This window comes from Diceros bicornis, chromosome 18 (assembly GCF_020826845.1).
Source record: "Diceros bicornis minor isolate mBicDic1 chromosome 18, mDicBic1.mat.cur, whole genome shotgun sequence".
In the NCBI taxonomy this organism is placed as follows: domain Eukaryota; kingdom Metazoa; phylum Chordata; class Mammalia; order Perissodactyla; family Rhinocerotidae; genus Diceros; species Diceros bicornis.
In genome coordinates, this window is record NC_080757.1 from 14,087,559 (window position 1) to 14,110,128 (window position 22,570).

The 22,570-nt window shown below is 52.4% G+C and overlaps 2 protein-coding genes across 5 annotated transcripts in view; one reads left to right on the forward strand and one right to left on the reverse strand.

Annotated features, from left to right (window-relative positions):
- Nucleotides 1-794: 794 nt before the first annotated feature.
- Nucleotides 795-18,083, reverse strand: CTNS (cystinosin, lysosomal cystine transporter). Of its 4 annotated transcripts, XM_058560051.1 has the most exons (12): nucleotides 17,789-18,083; nucleotides 14,909-14,988; nucleotides 9,875-9,953; nucleotides 8,589-8,673; nucleotides 7,215-7,318; nucleotides 6,747-6,878; nucleotides 5,869-5,968; nucleotides 5,658-5,777; nucleotides 4,377-4,547; nucleotides 2,469-2,586; nucleotides 2,106-2,220; nucleotides 795-1,729 (listed from the first exon to the last, which is right to left on the reverse strand). In XM_058560051.1, the coding sequence occupies exons 2-12, from the start codon at nucleotides 14,967-14,969 to the stop codon at nucleotides 1,621-1,623; spliced, it is 1,194 nt and encodes a 397-aa protein (XP_058416034.1). In that variant the 5' UTR covers nucleotides 14,970-14,988; nucleotides 17,789-18,083; the 3' UTR covers nucleotides 795-1,620. The 4 variants fall into 4 exon arrangements, with proteins under 4 accessions (XP_058416034.1, XP_058416030.1, XP_058416033.1 ...); XM_058560047.1 differs by having other exon boundaries at nucleotides 795-2,220; nucleotides 17,789-18,081; XM_058560048.1 differs by lacking the exon at nucleotides 795-1,729 and having other exon boundaries at nucleotides 2,147-2,290; nucleotides 17,789-18,082.
- A 240-nt stretch (nucleotides 18,084-18,323) lies between these two features.
- SHPK (sedoheptulokinase) overlaps nucleotides 18,324-22,570 on the forward strand; it is a 28,587-nt gene continuing 24,340 nt past the window's right edge. Inside the window, exon 1 of the mRNA XM_058560054.1 lies at nucleotides 18,324-18,578. Coding sequence (XP_058416037.1) covers nucleotides 18,411-18,578 — 168 coding nt within the window. The 5' untranslated portion in view covers nucleotides 18,324-18,410. The remainder of the gene's footprint in view (nucleotides 18,579-22,570) is intronic.

Below are 22,570 nucleotides of genomic sequence, written 5' to 3' on the forward strand. Positions count from 1 at the left end.
CCACACCCGTGGGAACGTGTGGGAGCACCTTCACCAGAACTGGGGCAGGGAGCCCCCAACTTCCCTAGTGTAACCCTGTCTCAGCTCTCACCTGGGGGGGCCTCATGGACCAAGGGGTTCATGGGAAAAACACCCACCCCCTAAGACTCTTAACAGCCCTCCGTTTATCACAGCCAGGGATGCAACCCCTGATGTTTCCAGGGGTTGTGATTTGACGAGGATGAACTGGAGAGCTCTGGGGCCTCTGCCTGGCCCAGCGCTGGCCACACTACCAGCTCTGGGAATTGTTGCCACTCATGGACCCACCTAGCACTGCCAAGTCAGGGTTTTCCAATTTTCAAATCAGATATTTGAAATCTCCCATTTTTAAAGTGTGGCACCTAGTGGCACACACTGGGTGGCCCCCCAAAAACAGGTATGTGCACTTGGTCAGGCTGCAATCTCTGCTTTATGGACACAAGATCCTAAATTGTTGATATTTGTTATAACTGGATAAAGGAAGAATCTGGAAAATGATACACCCCCACTCCCAGTGGTGGCTGCCCTTGGTAATGCAGAGACAGGGTACCTGTGGGACCTACCTGGCCCTGAGCGGGCAGGCGTCTTGCACTACCCAAGAGGGCTCCGCTGATGAAGTGCCGGGTCAGCACGCTGCCACGGTAGGATCAGTGAACTTCAGGACCCTACGCGTTTCCTTACACGGAGTGAGTAAGGCCGTCTCCCTAAGCCCCCAGGACTTGGTTCTGAAGCCAACACAACTGCCTCCGGCATCTGGCAGATGCTCAGAGTGGGCGAAAAGGAAGCAAATCAGGTTTTAATTAAGAATACATGCCCCTCACATTTGTCTCGTAGTAAAAAAAAAGTCAGAGTGGATTGACAGACTCAAGGCATGAACAAGGCACGTCCTGGGACCCTCCCCTCCCACCACAGGAAGGACAGCTGCTTGGGGTGGGAGGAAAGAGGGTTTGGGATCAGGGTTGGGCCCATGAGGATTGTGTGAGGTTGTCTCAAGTCCTTCTCTAACTCTTCAACAGCCAAAAACTTGGCGAGCCTCAGGTGGGGGTCTGGGGAAGGAGGGGAGCTCCTCTCACCATCTGGCAGGTCCACCAGGCCTCTAAGGCATGGACTGGTGTGCATGTGTCCCGCACTCCAGACGCAGGGTGAGGAGCAGTTGGAGGGGCTCACATGGGGCCCCTGACTCCGGGAAAGTGAAAGTGGGCAAAAGGCAGAAGAAATTAAGCCCCTTTCTTCCAAAACTTCCCTCCAAAAAATCCAAATGGGTTAGTGTGATAAAGATCCAGAGGGTGTTGGACATGAGCCCAGTTCAGAACCCATCTGTTGGGCACCTCAAGGCTCAGAAACAGTTTCTAGGCCCTGGCCTGGGCCGCCTGTGATTGCAGGTATGGAAGCTGAGTTATGTAGAATGAGTGTCAGGAAGGTGAGTGCTCAGAGAATGTGACCTTCAGAGAAGGAACCCCGAGACCTAAGCCCCCAGTCCTAGCCCCTCTACCACCAGTACCAGCACCAGCACCTGAGTCCACTGCCCACAGCACCTGGCTGCTTGGTCTCTGGGAACACAGCAGTGGCAGCAAAGTGCCCTTGGCTCTCCCAGCTGCAAGGTCAGTCTCTCAAGCTGCTCCCAGAGATGCTGGTTGCTTGGGGCACAGCCTTCGGCTCCAAGCTCAGCGCGCAATCCTGCCTGGGACGTGCTGTGCGTGCTGCCTGAAGCCTTAAAGAAAATAGAGATGGCGGCATCAAGATGCAGGAGGGCCAGATGCGTGGCCAGTAAGGCCTGGGAGGGGCTCAGACCTCTGGGGAGTCTGGGAGAGGCCGCCAGCGGTCTAGCTTTTAATCTCAGAGCAGAGTCAGGTGTTTGTCCCAGAGGGAGGCTCCTCCCCAGCCTGCGAGAGTCTTGGAGGGAGAGTCCTGGGCGAAGGCAGGCTGGTTCCTGCTTAAGGCGTTTGGCCCTGAGGAAGACAGCGCTTCTCCACTGTCGGCACACTGAGCCAGCCCTGCACTCCAGACCGCTTCTCCAGCCTTTCTGGTAGGCACAGGGCCCAGGCCGCTTACACTGGGTCCCTGGGTGCTAGTTCAGCTGGTCATACCCTGGTTTCTTTCTGTACAAGCAGAAGTGCTGGACGAAGAAGACAATATCGAAGAAGATGGAGAAGATGCCGAGTCCAAACTTGGTTGGGTCTCCAAAGATCAGGGTCCACTGGTCTGTTGACAGCCAGAGGGGACAGAATCCAGCTTTAGGTTGGCAGCTCCTGAAGCAGCTGAGCACGTGGGGCTGTGGGGAGTGAGGGGTCCTCATCTGCCCAGGAAACCACAAACCCTCCAGCTGAGAGTCACCTTGGGGGCTGGGATCGGCTTGGATTCCCAGGCTGCAGGGCTGGGGGGGCGGAGGGAGGTCTCCCAGGAGGCCTGGCCCCGCCCCGAGCCTCCAGCCCACCAGGTGGCTGACTCACCGTTGTTGTAGGACTGGAGGAACATCTGGAGGAGGCTGAAGCTGCCCCCAGTGAAGTCCAGAAGCACGTTGCCAATGCTCCAGCCCTCTGTGCTTTTGTAGTAGAAGTTCATGTAGGCCTGGGCCAGACGCACAGACAGACAGATGGAGGGTGGTGAGGGGGCTGAGTGGCTGCCTCATGCACCCTGTGACTTCCACTCCAAACAAGAGCGGCTCTAATTCCTCCTACTCATGTGCTCAGGCCTCAGCTCCAAGGAACACAGTGACCTTTGGGTTCTGAGGGAGGACCGGTTTGGGTGGGTCTCATTTGCAGGCACAGCAAACAGCCTTCCTCCTCCCATCCCTGCACCTCACAACTCCAAGGAGGGAGGGCGAGAGGCTGCTTCTCCACCTCCTTCATCCCTCCCTGTTCTGGGACAAAGCCCTATCCTGGTTTTCCAGCAACTCTGATTTTTCCTCTCACCTCCAATGAAGATTCTCCCCAAACTCAGCCTGGACTTCACACTGTGCTTATGAACACAGGCTGGGAGCTCGACTGCCTGGTTTGAAATCCCAGCTCCACCACTGGGGCTGTTACCTTGGGAGAGTTACTTGAGTTCTCCTAGCCTGTTTCCCCATCTGTAGAGTGGACTTAACTCCTACCTCAGTCCTGGCTGGGCTCTGGGGCCTCTGTCTCAGGCTTCCCAGGTCTCGTGAGCAGGTCCACCTGGACATCCCCGCTCTCCCTGCTGCCAGTGCCCCACATTCTTCCTCCAAAACCAGCAGCCTCTGGGCTTCTCTGGTGCGACCTCCCTGCCTACCACCGGGAGGGACACCTGGGCCTCTGTAGTGGTCTTCTCCCAGTCCGCCACCAGTCAGTCCCCTTCTTCGTCCTCTCCTACCCTCTTCATACTTGCTGCCCCCTCTCCAGTCTTGGAGAGTTCTCAACATCTCCAGCTGGGGCTCCTGCCTCCCGGGTTTCCCAGCCCGAAGCCTTCCCACACTCAGAGACCGAGACGCCCCTTCCCTCAGGCCCTGCCCCCACTTCCTAGCCTCAGCACTGCTTAGCCAGCAAGGTCTCTTCACTGTGCCCCACGCTCTCCCACCTGTGCCTTTGTGCAGGCTGCCCCCAGCCGGGAACACCCCCTCCTCCCGGGTCCACAGAGTTAAGTCCTGTCATCCGTAAGGGTTGGCTCTGTTTCCGCACCCTCCAGGAGACCGGCCCTAACTGGCCAAATGCTCTCCTTCCTGAGCCCACAGAACACAAGGTTCCATATGCTGGGGAAGCTGAAAAGGAGGCTTCTCCACTGGGAGTGGGGTGAGTTAAACGAGGCCCTAGATTCACAAGTGGAGTCTGCAGTTGGTACCTATTTCAGACCTGAGCCTGTCCTGGGCCCTTCTGGCTAAGGGGGAAGATGTGTTCAATTGGTAAGTGCCTGGTCTGAATAGGACTGTCTGACTACTCGAGGGAGGGCGCTGAAGGCCCACAAGGCGGACCCTGGATGGGACCTCCGAAGAAAACATCTCTGGATGGGAGGTGGAGGTCACAGTGGTGAGCCCCCTCCTCCCACCTAATCTTTCGGGAGTATTCTGCTCGTCAGAGAAGTTGGTTGTGGTAATGGGGGCAGAACTGAAGTCATTAGGAAAGCTGGGACAGAGGGACAGGGAGGGACCTGCACAACCCCACTCTCAGAGCTGAGTGTGAGCTCAGGGAATCCCCACTGTGCTTCTCGCCTCACGGAAGAGCAGGCGGTGGTGATGGCCGGCTCTCTGTGCGGCCCCGCTCCTGCCGGGCTCGTGGCTTCCACTGTAGCTTTCCATCCATGTCCTCGCCCTGGCCAGAAGCTGCCCCCGGAGCAGGGCCCGGCTCTGCATCTCACCCCTCTCACACTAACGACCACGTGGGAAGTATGGAAGGCGGTGGAGGTACCTGTGGAAAATACTTGACCAGCGTCACTGCAAGCTTGATGTAGGAGAAGCAGAAGAGAAACTGCAACCAGGTGGTTGCCCCGACTGCGGCCATAATCATGGTGACGAGGGTGAAGAGCCACGAGAGCACGAGGAAGCCGATGGCAGGCCAGGACACACGCTGGTTGCCTCGCTGAGGATGAGACGGAGAGGGGAAGTGGGGGGAGGTCGAGATGGGGGGAAGAGAGCCCAGCACCCCCAGCACCAACCACGCCCTTGTCACTATCAGGGTCTCTAGTTGAGACCTTCTTGGACTTTCCAGAGCCCACCAGGAGTGAAGGATGCTGGGACATAGCCCCCAACACGCTGAATGCCCAGCACCTCATCCCAGCTAAGGCTCGTTCCACGACCCAGATGGAGCCGGATCATCTCTGCAATCTGTCCCCACTCCTACCTACCCCTGGGCACAGCCCCAAAGCAGGCCACCTTCATCCAGGCTTTACAGCAAAGGGTAAGAAAACCTAGAAGGTTCGTGAAGGTGCGGGCCAACCAGCCCCCACTGGCCTTGCGCATGTGAAGGGAACTCTGAGGGAAGTGGTGCACCCACCGGGGAGAGAAACGTGCCCACTAGCGATGCCCTGCAACACTAAAGGCCTAATGGTGCCCTTCCCTGTTGAGACCCCCAAAGGGCCTCCTGCAACAGGCCAAGTCCTGCTCCTCAGCCTGGCCCTCCAGACCCCTCAGGACACTCATGGGCCTGCTCCCTGCACTGGCACCCTGAACTCTGGCCACACTCATCAGCTCATCGTCCTCTCACTGCCGCTCAGCCTTCCCAGTTCTGTCCCCCCAGCTGCGGGTACCGCACTCTGGCCCTCTTCCCCATCGCCACAGGAACTTCACATAACCTATGGGCCGCAACTAAGCTCCATTTCCTTGATGCCCTCCCTGTCGCCCCCATCCCCCCCAACCCCTTCCCTCTGGCTGGGTCAGGACCTCCACAAGCTGCCTGTGCTCTCCCCTCCCGCTCAGCTCTCAGCCTGCTGGGGCACCACTGCCGTCCTCTGTGTCCCTCACCCCAGACTTGGGGTGCTCGAGGGCTTGAGCTCACAGGGTGTTCCCTGTGTCCAGCACGGAGCCTGGCCTATTATGTGGGCCCCAGTAAGCAGGTGCTGAGTGAACGAACACATTTCCTCTCTGAGGGTTTTGGTGTCTCCTATAAAACAGTGGGTAAGGGAGGTGGGGGTAGGGGTGGGTGTTGGCCCGGGCAGCCTGAGGTGGGGCGAGTGCCAGGCTCATCTCTCACCTCGTACAGGAAGCACTGCACTAAGACAACCAGGGTGAGGGCGACCGCGTGCAGGCTGAAGAAGGCGTCATTAGCGTCCACGGGGTTCACTCCATTCGGATATTTGAGGAAAAACTGCTCCTGTTTGGGGGGTAGGGAGAAGCGGGGAGTGAGGGGTGGCCAGGCCACTGAACAGCTTGGGCTGGGCTGTGGTGGGCGGGCAGTGCCATACCTTGAAGTATGGCACCCAGAGGAGGCCGATGTTGAACACGCTGTAGGCCACAAAGCCCGTCAGGTTTAGGGACACGAAGTCAAAGCTCAGACCAACGACACTGTGGGGCAGGGAGACGGAGAGACAAAGCAGGGCAGGGGGTGAGACTGGAGGCCACTGGGGGCATGGGAGGGGACAGAGCTCTCAGGACACAAGAAGGATGACCCGGATCCCCCAAGGAGAGCCCTGTCCTCAGATCCCTCTCCATACCACAATCGATGCCGCCCAGTCCCTCCCTCTTGGGAATGAGTTTCCTCCCTCCTTTCCTCCTGAGATGTCTCCTGCCTCCTCAAGTCTTGGCTCCAGAGGGAAGTCTGGAGGCCTCCTGCAGAGAGGAAGCATCTCCCTCTCTGGCTCCCAGCTCAGCAGCCCCCTAAGAGGTCTACGTGGCTAGGGTGGCTTGCTGCACGAAGAATCTGGGGTCTGCAACCCCAGACCCACTTTGTCTTTAAGATCAAGGTGGGATGGCTTAGTCTCCAAGGCTGAAGGATCCAGCTCCGCACTGTGGCATGACTTGACACTATTCCCTTCAGGGCTGGACAGACCATAGGCAGAGCAGATTTGGGTGGACTCCCCCCACCCAGCCCACTCTCTGCTTCACTGAGAAGGCCCATTTTGTTGCTTTCACAGGGAGGGGCTGACTTGGGCAAGAGACCAAATGCCTTGCACTGCAAGTCCCACCATAGGCTCTCAGAGCTTTCACATCAGACAACTTTCTAGAAAGAACAGGAGGAGAGAAGAGCAGAAGGGGAAAGCATGAACCCATGCTGCCCACCGCCTCACTGGAATGCCTGTCTTACGGGCCCCAAGAGAACTCACACAAAAAGCTCAGTGGGTACCTTTTCCGCCTCCAGTTCGTGATCACCTGAGGGTAGAAGGAGACGGACCAGGCCACGAAGTAGATCCAGCCAATCACCTGGTTTATGATGCTAACGACGTTACTATGGATCACCAAGAAGCGTATCCTTGGGCTAGAAAGAATTTGGCGACCAGGTTGAGCTGAGGCTGGGTGGCTTCTTTTTTTTTTTTTTTTTAAATTTTTTATTTATTTTTTTCCCCCAAAGCCCCAGTAGATAGTTGTATGTCATAGTTGCACATCCTTCTAGTTGCTGTACGTGGGACGCGGCCTCAGCATGGCCAGAGAAGCGGGGCGTCGGTGCGCGCCCGGGATCCGAACCCGGGCCGCCAGCAGCGGAGCGCGCGCACCTAACCACCAAGCCATGGGGCCGGCCCAAGGCTGGGCTTCTGAAAGAAACCTCCATGTGCCCACCACTGCCTCCCTTCTCATCATCTAAGGCCCCGCTTACCCGGTCTGGTTGGAATGATTTCCATGAAGAAAAACGGTAACTTGTCCAACATTTTGAGACTTCACTTGAAAAGAGGAATTTGTCACTCCGGGAGGCACCACAACCTGTTAGGAAAACTGAGTTTGATCCAGTGCCATGCAGTTATTGAGACCTTGCTGAGTGTCCAGCTCCAGGCTGTGCACTAGGGAATGGAGGGACAGATCATACAAGGTCCCTGCCTTCCAGGAGCTTCCTAACAAAAGGGAGAACCATTGGGCCAACCAGCCAACTGGAACCCCCCTACACCTGTGTGTTAGATTCTCTGAGCAGAACGATGGCCTTGCCCTCAGGCCCTCCCCTGGCTTATCTCTGAGGGCGGGTGGGATGGCTCTCTTCCTCTCACTAGCCATGCAATCTGTGCATCAAGTCAGGCTTCAGAGAGCTGAGTGCCACAACCTGCTGTTGGAACCAACGGCTTTTCTCACCCTGCAGCAGGCCTCATTCCCTGGGGCAGGATAAGTTGTGAGAAATGGCCCTGTCTAATGAGGTGTGGTGTTCACCGTGGGATGAGACGAGACTCCCTTCCCACACAGGGCCTTTCAGGTAGACACTCTTTATCTGATCGTGCTTCAACACTGTTTGCTTGCTGGGGGCTCAGAGCCCACCTGCAGCCCCTTTCCACAGCCACACAGGGCCTCAAAACGTGCCTCTTGGTTATCAACTTCATCCCCACCTTCATCTTGTCGGTTTTTTTAAAAAACCCATTTACTCTCTATATTACTGCCTCCCCTATTGATGTTATCTAGTTTATTGGTAATTGGCTCAGATCCTTGGTAAGGGGGAAGCAGGGAATATATTAACAGATAAATGCATGCGGGCTATGAATAGTTACAGCTATGATACCAGACAGCCTCTGGCACTGGCTTTTGGAAATAACGTTCAACCAAGGGAATCTCAGAACAGTGCTTCACAAACTTTCACGTGGGCCCAAATCATCCGGGGATCTTGCCCAAATGCAGACTCTGAATCAGTAGATCTGGGATGGGGCCCAAGATTCTGCATTTCTAAAAGGTTTTCAAGCAATGACAATGCTGCTGGTCCATGAACACCCTTTGAGTAGCAAAGTCTTAGAAAACCATCTTGAGAATTTCTTCTACATTCTCAGAACAATTTTTGCCTCAGATTTCTTACCGTCACCTCCCTAATTCCATCTACATGGCATAAAATGCTCATCCTCCAAGAGACCAACAAAGCCAAAATCACAGATTTCTAGAATGATGGGACAGGGGCAGCCCACAGTATAAAAACAAGATGGCCTATTTCCACAAGCACTTCATTAAAATGTGTTTTGTTATCCAGCAGTTCTCCACCCATCAGTTAAGATTCATTACTTACTTCATCGGGAAATTCAAGGATAGTAATATTTTTTGAACGAAACGTGATTTCAAAAGTGATCGCCAAGGTTGTATTTAACGGATGCCTGTGGAGGACAAGAGTCTGATTACTGCTGGAAGTAGGACCCTGGGATTACAACCAACCCTCTGGATTTCACATTGGGCCTGTAATTTCTCAAGCAATTTGGGTTAGGAAGTGCTATGTGCTCGGCCCTGAGGGGTGGAGAGGGGGGTCCCTGCTCTTTAGAGAGTTTTCTATCTTTATCAGGAGACAAGACGTTCCATCGTCCCATGGGGGCTGGGTGAGAACATGAGAAGGTGGGAAACTAGCCGTGAATGCCAAAGGAGCGTCCAGAGGCCAACAGGACCACAGCATCTGCTCTGGTGAGAAAGGCTTCCGAGAGGTCAGGTGTGAGCAGGGAGCAGCCCATAGAGGCCTCGAGTCTGCGCTTGGAGGCTTAGCGTTAATTTGGAAGGGAGCGGAAAGCCACTAAGGACTCAGGAGAAGGGAGAGTTGTTGTGAGGGGATGACGTGTCAGATATACAAGGTGTCACTGTACAGAGGTGGCAGAGGCTGGGAATGGAATGCGGGTCTGTTAGGGAGCCTTGGTATCAAACTTTGGTTTGAGATCAGATTTCCCAAGAGAGGTGAGGAAAAGGGAGAAGGGTAAAGAGAAAAGGACAGGGTTCCGATCTTTATCTTGGGGAATCCTTGTGGCTGGGAGGCAAGAGTAGGACAAGCAGTGAAGGATACAGAAGAAGAGGCAGGCTCCCTGGCACAGCCTGGATGAGGTTGGTGCCTACATGCCTGAACCAGCAGAGGTCAGCAAGAAAGACTCTCAGACAAGGCCCTGCACGAGTGTCGTGTGAACGGGATCCAGCCGGCTCAGTCACTTCTGCTTTTGGACAGGATCTCAGAAGTGCTGACCAGCGGCTCAGCTCCTTGCCCTCTGACCTCCAGGGCTCTCCTCAAATATTTAGAGCCTTGGAAAGGACCACTGTGAAGTCTGGCATCAACCGCTGGTCACTCAAGGACTTTTCTTAGCTGGGGAACAGGCTCACATCTCTGGGGAGAAGCCCCTTCCTCCTCCTCCCACCAGAAACAAGGATTCAGCGGTTGTGGGGAGAGACTTTGGGACCTCAGTCTGCAGCCCAGGGCTAGTGTGGTCTTAAAGTGAAGAGGCAAGAGCATCACATTTGAAACACGAACAGACGGAGCCAGAGGTCGCCCTGACCCAGCCACAGGGTTAATGCTGGGCTGAGGACAGAGCTGGGCCTGGAACTTACTGAAGGGCAATGCTGACGTTGGCTGAGCTTCCATTTTCCAGCTTCACGGTGGGAGGAACAGTGAGGCTGACTGTCGACTCTGGAAGGACCCAAATCAACGACATGAGTCATTAGGTCAGAGAACTCTGAGAACCCTTGGGGGCCAGGCCCACGAGGAGAAACTGGGACGGGGGCCCCTGGCATCCGAACTCATGAGCTCTGACTCATGACAACCGCCATCTTCTAGATGAAGACACAGGGATTTTGAAAGGCCAAGTGATGGGCCTGGAAACCCAAGCCCTCCTTATGCTCTTCTCCTCCTGCTGGCAGAGACAGACAGAGCGAGACACAGGCCCGAGCAGCAGACGCTGCTCCCCCTCCTCCCCCTGACAGGCTCTGAGGGTCTGTGGCTGAGTTACCCAGAGATAGTTTTAGAACCACACAGCCCATATATTGTCACAAAGGAATTCAAGCCACCATCTGGGATTGGAAAACGTGGACTTGACCCATCCCGTCAGCTGGAAATCACACAGGTCTCCTCAGTTCAGGGACCTAAAATGGCCCTGCAGAACTGGTCCAGCCCTGCCCGTACCCTCAGAGACACACGGGGCCCAGCTAACCTGTCTCTAAAGAACTGCTTTTGGGCTCCGGTACTCACCCAGCTCAACCCATTCCCTGATTCCCCTCCTGAGGCTGACTCTGCTGGGGGCTGGGGCTCTCTGGGGGACAATGCACACTGTTTCACTATCAGGGATTTCTTCTTAGCATTAAAGTGCTAATTCAGGATGAGGTAGACAAACAGGCCTCCGGGGTGAGGGAGGAAGCAGGTCTGGGGGGCCAAATACCCCAGAGCAGAGTTGGCCTCTCTGTGACCTCTTCCTGTGTCCTCTGGGCAACCTGCCCCCCCTTCCCAGGTGTACTCAAAGCCCCTGCCCACCTCACCTCCCTTACCTCAAGGCCTTCAGGGTTATACACAGCCCAAGGTGTGATGGTGACTCTAGACTTGGACAGGAGGGGGCCCACCAGGGGAAAGCAGGCACTCAACCTGATGAAGATGGTCCTGGGGAGGGTAGGGGCTGCAGGAAGGGCCAGGTCTCCCTCTTCCCCGGCCCCTCAAAGGCAGATGAAGAACTGAAATTTTAGATGCTCGCATTGGAAGGGAACTTGCAAGTCCTCTAATTCAACCTGCACTGCCTGAGTCCCCTCCTCAATCCTCCTGCCTGGACATCCCCAAGGAATAGTAACCTCATCTCCTCCAAGGGAACTGACCAGCCTGGAACTTGTACTCCTGGGCCTGGCTCTGCTACCTGGGGCCTCTCAGAGCCTATCGGAGGCCTTCTGCATGCTAGCCCTGCATGTGAGTGCACATGCAGGCTCGGTCCCCTGTGTCTGCAAGTCTCCAAGCTGACTCCCACAGTTTGAAGTCTCCAATAGTCCTGTCCTGTGTTGTGTCCATCTGCGTCCCACCCCCCACCCTCTGTAGGATGGTTTCTCCCTTACGTGTAGCCTCAGGGCACAGCTGGGAGGTAGGAGGACTTAAGGTCCCTACTACTACTTTCTACCTAGAGCTGAGGACCACACCGGATAAGCAAGACACTGACAAGCTGGTGCCCAGGACAGCGATACCAAAAGCGATACCAGGCTGCCACCCACACCTCTGGGTCCCTAGGGCTCTGCTGGGACTGTGGCCAGGGTGAGTGGGAGATCCACATGGCATTTGCTCTCCCACAGGCTTTGCATTTTAAAAGAGGAGGCTGTGAACTCGCAAAGAACCAGATCAGGCAATGTTTACATGCCCCTCACTCAGTGCCACCGCAGATGGCAGGGCTCAGCAGCTGAGAGACCAGGCTCTGAAGTCACACAGTTCCATCCTGGCTCTGTCACTTTCTAGTGAAATGGGGGCCAACCTGCTTTAACTATACTCAGTTGTTTGCAAAAGTAGTTAGATAATGCATTACCAAAACCCACAGTATAGATAACATCTCTGAGGCTTTATGGTAACAGGTGGAGTGCTTGCGTTTTTCAGGAACTGAAAGTTGACGTCTTGTCCAGTTGAGGCCGGTTGAGACCACCAATCCATCAACTGGGCCTGCGCAAATGCTCGACAAGTGACCTTTTTGACGTCAAGGAGCTAAAAACTCCACCCTCAGATCATGGTAACGCTGTCATTTTGTGAACATGCATCCTATGAAGAGGCATGAAGCTTGACTACACTTGTGCCAATCATCAATTACCTCACCTCTCCTCATCTTCAATCATCTACCTCCACATTTCAGACCACCTTGCCCCTTACCCCATAAATACTCGAGTCCCCATTTTCGGGGAGGCCCGATCTGAGATCAATTCTCTCGCCTCCTCACTTGGCCGCCTTGTGAGTAAATCCTTTCTTTTTGCAAACTCGTCGTCTCAGTGACTGGCATAATCATGTGGCTGACAAAACAAACCTGGTTTGATAACACTAGCTGTGTGACCACAGGTAAGGTACTTAACCTCTCCGAGCCTCTGCTTCCTCACTGTAAAATGGGGAGAATAGGACTACCTATCTCACAGGGGCCTGTGAAGATAAAGTGTGGCAATGTATGTGACACACTTTCCATAGGATCTAAGAGCAAAATAATTGCTGATGACTATTCTCATCATCACATAAGCACTGCAGGACATTTTTTAGCCCAAGATGGGAGAGTTAGGAAGCTGGCATCATATCCTGGGAAAGCACATTTTAAAGTCTGCCCCCGGGCAAGAGACCTTGGATAAGACATCAGAATTACCTAATGAAGTCTTAATGAGACTGCCCCAAGTTTCCCTTAAGGAGAGTTTTTTTTTTTTGCGGAAGATTAGCCCTGAGCTAACATCTGTTGCCAATCCTCCTCCTTTTTTTTTTTTTTTTTTTTTGTGAGCAAGATCAGCCCTGAGCTAATATCTGATGCCAATCCTCCTCTTTTTGCTGAGGAAGACTGGCCCCGGGCTAACATCCGTGCCCATCTTCCTCTAGTTCACATGGGATGCTGCCACAGCATGGCTTGATAAGCAGTGTGTAGGTCTGTGCCCGGGATCCGAACCTGCAAACCCCAGGCTGCTGAAGTGGAGTGCGCGAATTTAACTGCTATGCCACTGGGCTGGCCCCTGAGAGTCTCTTTTTTTAAACTACTACAGTCATGAGTTGCTTAGCCATGGGGACACATTCTGAGAAATGCATCGTTAGGTGACTTTGTCATTGTGCAAACATTACAGAGTGTACTTACACAAACCTACATGGTACAGCCTACTACACACCTTGGCCATATGGCACTAATCTCAGGGGACCACCGTCGTATCTGCGGTCCGTTGTTGACCCACATGTCGTTATGCGGCACATGACTATACTTACTGGCACCTCCCCGACTGTGCTCCCCACCCCACGCCAGCCACTCTGCTACACTGTTAACTCCCATTCTCGAATTCTTACAACTGTGAGAGGTGGGCATGATTCCTATTCCAGACATAAGGAAACCGAGAACCCCAAGAGGGAAAGTGTCCTGCCCACACAGCTCAGAAATGGTGGAGGCAGGATTCAAACACAGGCCTGTCTGGTCCAAAGCCCAGGTTCTTGCCACAAGGTCGCAGTACCTCAAGATTCCACCCAAAGAAGTCAGAGACAAAAAACTCCAAAGGCCAATCATCTCATCTACAGTCTTTGACAATCGTTTCCAAAGAAAAGAGAAGACAGGCAGGCAGAATGGGGTCAGAAACCCGACTCCAGTTCCTTGATATGATGGTACTTTCCACTATTCTTTTATAATGACATTCAAGAAAGCAGGCAAAGTGATAAAATCAAGCAGCTCTCCTATACAGGTCCTATCTTTGTTACTTTCTAGCTCTGTGACTTCGGGGAAGACGTCTATCCTCTTTGGGCCTAAGTTTCCCCTCTGTATAATTGACGTGGTGGTGGTGGATTTGCGCTTCTTTCCTAGGCCGATGCATTAGCATTACTAATGGGGCTTTGTTTAAAGCCTGCCAATGTGCGTGTGCGTACACACACTTGGCCTTAGTCCCAGAGAATGTGATCCAGCAGGTCTGGAGTGGGGCTCTGGCATCTGCACTGAGAAACACCAGGCTTCATGGTCCGAGGACCTTTCCTGGAAATTGCTTATCCACAAGGTGTGACTGCAAAAGAACATGACTGATGGTTTAACAAACCTGGAGGAACTTATCAGATAATCACTGTTTTCTCAGAGATTCAAGAGGCAGATGACTGTAAGGGTGCAGTCACCGTGCGTGGCTCTCGGGGAGCTTACGCAGGATTTGTACTGTTTGTATAAGGTTCATTTAAAACCTTTAGTAAGGGATTTTAAGATGTATTTGTTTTTTGACAACTGCCAAGTTGACGATCAAAGTAATGGGCCTGGTGTCCTAGGAGTTCTAAATACAGCTTTTCGTGGAAGGAATTTCAGCAATATTTTCGGCAGTGGGAGAACTGATGGAATGACGCAGGCTCTAAGGTCAACCCTGACAATGATGCACAAACCCTGACGTGTTTCTCGACAGGTGGCCTGTGTCTGTGAGACCCCTAGGGCTGCTTGGGCTGCTGCGCCCTGTTCCTTAATTCTTCTCTAAGGGGAGGGTTTTCTCATCTTACAAGGGGAGGCCGGGCAGACTCATCAGGTGTCTGTGCCTGGCAGAACCAGGCACAACAAGGTGGCCACCTCAGTTGCTTATGCAGCATCTCCCAGGCACCATGACTCCCTCTGTGACGTGCACAGGGCAGGGACACAAGCCCTTCTTTACAGATATTATCCCAGATTGCCGGAGCGCCACAGTTTGACTTTGGTGATACAGAAAAGGTAACAGGGACCCTAAGGCAGAAGGCCAATTATTTTGTGGAACCATCTGGCTCCTTGTAAAACTCTTGGATCCCAGACATGGGTCTGCTCCACCACCCCAGCAGCCACTTGACCCAGGGGAGGCAGGCACACGCAGCGCGGACAGTCCTAAACCCTGGGCTACAAACAGGTCAGGCTCCTTACTCTACAGCACTGTTTCCCTCTTTACAAAGTTGATGACCATTTCTAAACTTACCACATGTCCCTATGAGCTTCAGGGGAAAAAGGACAAAAATAATCAGCCAACGCCTTATCATGTTCCTCCGTTTCACAGAACTAGGAAGAAAAACAAACAGCAAGAAAAGTTCAGGTTCAAGTTGGATCAGCTCAGCAACAAGTGGACAATACTCCACCTGGAACCACAGCAGGGACAGTTCATAAAGGACTTTCACTTCCACTTGTGACCTCACGGGCTGTGCATCATCAGCTCAGAGAAGGGGACCCCAGGAGGACTTATCTGTCTTTGATATGTGGGGAAACGGGCTCAGAGAGGCTAAGTGGGTTATGTAAGGTCCCACTCTGCGGAAGTGGATAAACACTGAATTTTCCCCTCTTCAACTGCTTCTTGCAACCTAGTTAACAGAAAGAAAGAATGCAGTTTTATTGGCTGGGGGTTCTTTTTTTCAAAAAGTTATTAAAACTGTGGCCAGATATTTGACCTTGTGAACCTATAAACCTTAATGAAATTAATTTCATTCCTTGTCTTGGCATAAGAGGCTAGGGCTAATGCCACCAACTGACTCTTGATTAAGACTTTTTCATTTGACAATATCACCTTTCCAGGATTGGCAGGGATCACTCACAATGGGGACCCAGTGAGGGACAAGCCCCAGATCAGCCCTGGAGCAGCTTAGTGGTTAAGTGAGGGAGGGGGGCTGCTGCATACCCATACCCCCAAAGCATGGCAGGTGAAGCACAAGTCAAGATGGGGCAAGTCAATGTGGCTATCGGTAATGTTGTCTCTACATGCTGCCTCAGCATGCAGTGCCCAGGTCCTCCCACGCCTGACAGGCTCTGGGGATTCCTGCGAACTGTGGGAGAGCTAGGAGAGGTCTGTGTGGAAACATCCCTGCTTCCATTCTGGTTTCAGTTTCCCCAAAATACCTCAAGGAGCCTCCAGCCTTCCCCCTCCTCAAAGAAGTCTCCCTGACTGTTCCAGCCTGCCTGACCTGAGCCTGTGCCGTCTCTAGGGGCCTCTCTGCCTGCTCCAGCTCCTCGGATCCATTAGGTCTTATCTCAGGAGCTTTCCCATCTGCTGGCACCAATCTCCTCACTCTGTGGCCTCCTCTGGGGGCCTTGCCCGTGGCGCTGCATCCCCGTGCTCTCTGCCCTCCACGTTCTGTACCCGGCCCTGCAGGGAACTGCTCTCCCGTGTATGTGGAATGACTTCAGACCTCCCCTTTACTCTTGCTGCTCTCTGCTCCTCACACCTGTCTGTGTCCTCGAGTTTAAGATTCAGTTTGCTCCTCAGGGTAGAGCTGGGGTTTTCCCAGGGAAATAAGATGCAGAATCAGACCTAACTGGCTCCTCTCTCATGCCGCAGGAGCAGAATGTGGACAAGGGAACTCAAACACTTGGTCATCAAAAGTCTCCCAGCCCCAAAGTCCCCCAAACACCTTGGAGGGAAAACGTCAGGACAGACAGAAAGATATTGAGAGATAAGTCGATTAAAATGTTAGAAAAAGATCAGATTAATAATTATACACTAAAACTAGTGTCTTGTGAAAGCTACAAGATAGAAATGGAGAATTTCATGACAGTGGGCTCAGTCTGGCATGCTCTTCTTCCTACGTAAGTTCTATTTTCCAGGCCTCACTAAGACGCCACCTGCTTCAAGAAGCCTCCCACTCCCAATCCCTCCCAGGAGCAACCTGGGGTCAGGGGTGTCCTGCGGCAACTTCTCTGTCAGGTATCTGAGTTAATCCTGTCAACTCTTCCACAACCTGGTACTCTCTGGGTCTCCTTCCCTTGCAGAAGTAATGCCCATAGAGGCAAGGTATGTGTGTCCCAGAGACAGACTGCACGGATTTAAACCTGGTTAAGCCGGGTGGTGCAGCGGTTAGGTGCACAGGCTCCACTTCAGCGGCACAGGGTTCGCAGGTTCGGATCCTGGGTGCACACCGATGCACCGCTTGTCAAGCCATGCTGTGGTGGCGTCCCATATAAACTAGAGGAAGATGGGCACGGATGTTAGCCCAGGGCCAATCTTCCTCAGCAAAAAAGAGGAGGATTGGCATTGGATGTTAGCTCAGGGCTAGTCTTCCTCACACACAAAAAAACACACACAAAAAACACCTGGTTATTACTTGTGTGACTGTGGGGTGCTACTCAACCTCCTCAAGCTTGAATTTCCTAATTCAATTTCCTAATTCAGGACAGTCCCTGTCCTGAAAACAGGGACAATGAGAACTACATCACAGGAGTTGGACGGTATGTGGCCCTCCAAAGGGCCACAAAAAATTACAATTTCATGGTGGTGTTGGGGGATTGATAAGGAAAAAAGGTTGAGAAACAATGATGTCAAGTGATTACTATTGCTGCCTAGGGCACCCAGCAAGCTCTCACAAAGCAGCGTTTCTCCTCAACATTGTTGAAAAAGGCGGGGCCCAGCTGTTCTCCCTTCCTTCTGCCTGAAAGCTCCGGAAGGCAGTGCGGGTCTCGTCCTGCCCACTCCCCCGGAGCCCAGCCCGGCACACAGCACGCCAACAGGAGTTCCTGGAATGGTCCTCTCAGGGTCTCCCCTCTCCAAAGCAATCTGCTAACTGCGCGACTCAGGTTCAGGCGGCAACTAAGCAGAAAGCGGAGAAGGGCTCGGACCTGCACTGGGGTAGTGCCACCCACACGACCTCGGCAGCCCGGTGTCCCCTGCCTCTCCGCTCACCACCACCCGGGCCCTTCAATCTGGGGGCTACCCGATGTCGCCAGCTGGTACTGGCGGCAGGGGATGGAACCCCGGCGCCTGAGGGCGGCTGGATGCGCGGCAGGCTGCCCAAACGACTTGCTGTGCCTGTCTCTGGGCCCCGGGGGTCCGCCTGGGACATACAGCGGGGGTTGTCGGGGCCGCACGGACTCTCACCTGAGATCCTCTCAGGCTCAGGAGACCGACACACGGGACTCAGGAGCCGCCTCGGACTGGACCACCTCCCCAGGCCGGCCCGACTTTGTGTGAGGGCGGGCTAGAAGTCACCTGACCCGGGCCACCCGACTCGCGGAGTGCAGATCTCGGTGCGATGCACTCTGGGAGCTGTAGTTTTCACGAGTCTTAGCCGGACAATTGGGCAGGGTTGCGGCGGAGCGGAGGGGCGCAGGCGCCTTGGCAGGGATGGGGGCTAGGGAGTGAGGGGGGATTAAGCCACTTTTAGGGACACAGGAACCCTCGGAGTCCCCAGCGCCTGTCAGCAGACGCTCCACCGCTTCGGCGAATGAAGCTGAGACTGCGCTCAGTCCCGGAACCCCCGCCCTACGGGGCGGGGCCCGCTAGGTCCCGCCTTCCTCTGCCTCTCCGCCTATAGCCGGGCCCGGGGCGAGAGGTGCGCGGAGCTCCGCCTCCCTGGACCAATGGGAAGACGAGCTGCCGCCACGTTGAGTGTGGCTGCAGGAGCGGCAGGCGAGGCGGCGCCCTGCGCCTGGGTCCCGCGTGCAGTGTGCTGTAGCGGCTGCCCCCGCAGCGTGCCGGACCTGCGCGGGGCCCCGCAGCCATGGCTGCACGGTCGGTCACTCTCGGCATCGACCTGGGCACCACGTCTGTGAAGGCGGCCCTGGTGGAGGCCGCGCCCGGCGATCCATCCGGGTTCGTGGTACTGGCGAGCTGTGCCCGGCCTGCGCGGGCGGAGGCGGCGGCCCAGAGCGCGGCGGCAGGGCCCCAGGTGAGGCAGCGCCCTGGAGCCGCGCCGCCTCCAGGAGCCTCTTGACGATCCTCTTGCTCCTCAGAGGAGGCCTCCCTGATACCCCCCTTCCTCAAAGAAGTCTCTCTGACTGCTCCAGCCTGCTTGACCTCTGCCTGCCAAGTGCAGCAGCCCCTGATCCGTTAGGCCTCGTCCCACGCGCTTTCCCACCTGCTGGCGCCGATTTCCCCACTCGCTCGCCTCTGGGGGCCGTGCGCGTGGCGCTGTATCCCCGTGCTCTCTGCCCTCCACTTTCTGTACCCGCACCTGCGTGAAATTGCTCTCCTTGTGTATGTGGAGTGACCTCTTGCCGCTCTCTGCTCCTCACACCTGCTGGTGACCTCAGGTTTAGGATTCACTTGTTCCCCAGGGAAGAGTCTGGGTTTTGCTTTGGAAATCAGATGCAGAGCAGGGCTAACCCGCTCTTCTCGTGCCCCTCTCTCATGCCACGGGAGCGGCATGTGGACAGAGGAACTCAAACGCTTGGTCGGCAAGAGTCTCCCAGCCCGAAGTCCCTCAGACACCTCGGAAGAAAGACGTCAGGACAGATAGAAAGACATTGAGAGATAAGTCGATTAAAATTTTGGAAAGAGATCAGATTGATAATTATACACTATAGCTAGTGTCTTGTGAAATCTACAAGATAGAAAGGGAGAATTTCACCGCAATGGGCTCTGTTGTGAGATGTGGGTTCAGAAAGGATGTCAATCTTCAGAGCTGGATTCCATTAATTCCCCGAAAAAGGTAGCTCTATGTTCAGTTAATTGACAATAGAAATTAATATCAAAGAACTTTCTGTGTAACCTCACGATGTTTTTCTGGGTCTAAGCTTGTTCTTCTCCAAGTTGAAATACGTGTCCTCTGTGGCCCCTTCCAGCCACAAACCTTGATTTTCTAAGCCAAGCCCCACTCGCAAGAGCTTTGTTTTTCACAAGCTCTTGCCGCATGTCTGGACTCAGTCCTTTAGGGTTCAGAGTCCGTCTTGCTCAGAAGCATTTCAGAGCATAAAGATTTCAGGAGCAATTTGCATTTTCATAGAGGCTTTCAAAGTGAGTTTGGTTGGGGCGTAAGGGCATTGTAGAATTTTTATTTCACTTCATGGACTATGAAGTGGAGGCAGAGTCAGCTCTGACGCTGTGGGGGTGAGCAGCAGAGCCGGATTACAGGGAGTGGGTTTAGTGCCTTTTTCTCTTGAAATAGGGCCACTTCTTGAAAACTCCTTTCCTCTCTTACCCTAGCATTTAGCAGGCTCTTCTGGGTTTACAGGCACACCCAGTTCGTGACACCTGCCTAATGAGGGGTTTAGGGGAGACTAGTAATAGCCCCCTTTGCATCCTCCACATGTGTGTTGTGCTCTGGGACAAACAGCATTGCTGTAATTTCATCTATAGCAGGATTTCTCAACCCTGGTACTGTTGATATTTTGGGTGGGATGATTCTTTGTTGTAGGGGGCTGTCCTGTGCATTGTAGGATGTTTCATTGCATGCCTGGCCTCTGACCACCATATGCCGTAGAACCCTCCTCCCCAGTTGCAACACCCAAAAATGTCTCCATAGTGCCAAATATCCCCTAGGGGACAAAAATCACCCCTGGGTTGAGAACCACTAATCTATAGAAATCCTTGTATCTATACTTCTCATTCTTTAGAAGTATTGTGTACACCATGGTCAAGCTTTGCAGCTATGTGGGAGTTCAGGCTTTTAGGTATTTGCAACTTTAAAACATCAGGATTTTTGAGGGAAGCTCTGTGACTCTTTCTGAGTTATTAATTCTTCCTCTCTGGGCCTCAGTTTCCTCATCTGCAAAAAGGGCCGTGGAGGAGGAGGGTTGAATGAATTTTGAAGTTCTTTTCTCGAATCTGAAGTTCTAGGATCTGATCTGGATGTAGACCAGTTGATATTCTGAACCAAGGACTGGGGGCAGCACCTTTCCTGTTACATTGTGGGTATATCCATTGTCTGTCCAAGAGCTACACCCCTGTCATACTCACCATTAAAACTTGAACTAACTGCTGGAACAGACTGCCTTCTTGTCTCACTGCCATCGGCCTGTTTCCCTCTTGCACCATCCCCACCCACATAAGTCACCCACCCTGGGCCCATTTTAAACAGCACCTCCTTTGTCCTGGGTTGGTGCACCATCTGATGGCCATGTGGGAACTCAAAACCAGCACTATCCAATAGAAATGAGAGCCACAAATGTGAGCCACACCTGTGGTTTTCAATTTTCTAGTAACCATATTCAAAACAGTAACAGGTGAAATTAATTTTAATTGCATATTTTATTTAACCCAATGTATCCAACATATTATCATTTCTATATGTAATAATACAAAATTATTAATGAGATAGTGTGCATTCTTTTTTTTCATGCTACATGTGAAATCTGGTTTGTATTTTACACTCCCAACACATCTCAATTCAGACTAGCCATACGTGGCTAATGCCTGCCATATTGGACAGTGCAGGTCTAAACATATGTCTCTTCCCTGCTCCCCCCTTCTCTCCTCGGGGGATCACGCACAGCCACGCGCCTCCTCTTTGCTGCTCTTTCACTGCCCAGTCAGTTCTGCTATATATAGTCTCTCCCACATAGAGAGTCTTGTTAGGATCTGAGACTGCCTCCTGGCAAGATTTTCACATATTGAGGTATATGGGGTAACTATTCTGATTCAAAACTGATGGAGCTTGAACTAAAGAAGCCTGACTGATGGCCTGTCAGACATACGTTGTGCATCTGCTTTAACCGTTAAAGTGAAGAATGCACTTTCTTAAGAAAAGAATGCATACTTTAGTCCCTTTCTGGACATTGCATGTTGACCTGTGAATTTGTAACTGAATACCTCTTTGAAACTTTGATGAATATATATCTTGGGCGTGTTTAACGTATGTTCTTTGTTCTAAAAAGGTTTAAGACTGTGCTGAAAACCATGTTCTCCGGAACAATTTCTTCCCTTGTGGAAACTGCCTTCCCGCGTTATGATCCTCACCCTGGCTCATGTAAAACTCACCTTATCCCTAGAATGGTTACTGGTTATTTTGCATGGACACCCCTCAGGAAAATGCTCTGTGCTCCCTCTTCACTCCTTCTTCCCCATTCTACCCCCCCTCACCTTCCTTCTCTCTGCTCTTTTGTTCATGCTTCTTAGGAGCCAAGAGCTGCCCCTGGACACGGCCAACAGGCTGACCCAGGGCAAGTGAGGGCTTTGTTCTGAGGAGGGGAGGGCTGCGCTCCCTGCTGGAGGGAAGCAAGGGGCCTGAGGGCTCAGTCTTCAGATGCTTTTCCAAGACCCTAATCTTTTTTAGTTCCTCAAAGATCAGACATTTATTAAGAGCTGAGCCATATTTCTTGTCTTTTCTGAATTTTCCATGGATCCTTCTAGTTGTTAAATATAAGTTTATTTCATACCTTGAGGTGATTTTTGTGTGCCAGAAACATTTTACTTTGGTTGAAATAAAAATAAGTATTCAATTTATTAAATTCAGAACCCTAGTTCTTATTTAAGCTTTTAAATCAAGCTTATTCGATTTGTAAGTCTAACATTTTAAGAATGATTTTTGAGGGCCTTTGGATAATAATTAATTCCATTTTAGTTAAATACCTGAGATGTTTTAGACTGCAGTTATGCATTTAATATATTTTCTTTCTTAGGTACTGCAGTTGTCTGACCTAAATCTTTTCAGAATACTTAAATAATTCTTATAAACCTAATAAATTAAATGTATAACTTTATAAACCTTAAGTGCTCTTATATGTTTCAAATCCTTTTATAAATAAAATGAGATTTGAACTTATAATCACAAGTCTAGATCAGTTACTGAATTTCACATTTTAAATTGGAGTTACAAAGGTAACCTAGGCCAAATTCTCTTAAACATATAAATTTACTTAAAATACCAAATACCCAAAGATCCTTTAAGCACAGATATTAATCACATAATATCGTTCTTTTAAACACACATATATTTAATTC

Bases quoted from the DNA above. Each gene is read 5' to 3' on its own strand.
- CTNS (XM_058560051.1), bottom strand. From the start codon at position 14,969: ATGATAAGGCGTTGGCTGATTATTTTTGTCCTTTTTCCCCTGAAGCTC. The intron at 7,319-8,588 runs GTAAGTAATGAA...TTTTCCTAACAG, and splicing joins TCCTTGAATTTCCCGATGAA to GTTGTGGTGCCTCCCGGAGT. The intron at 6,879-7,214 runs GTAAGCGGGGCC...AATTCTTTCTAG, and splicing joins AATCATTCCAACCAGACCGG to CCCAAGGATACGCTTCTTGG.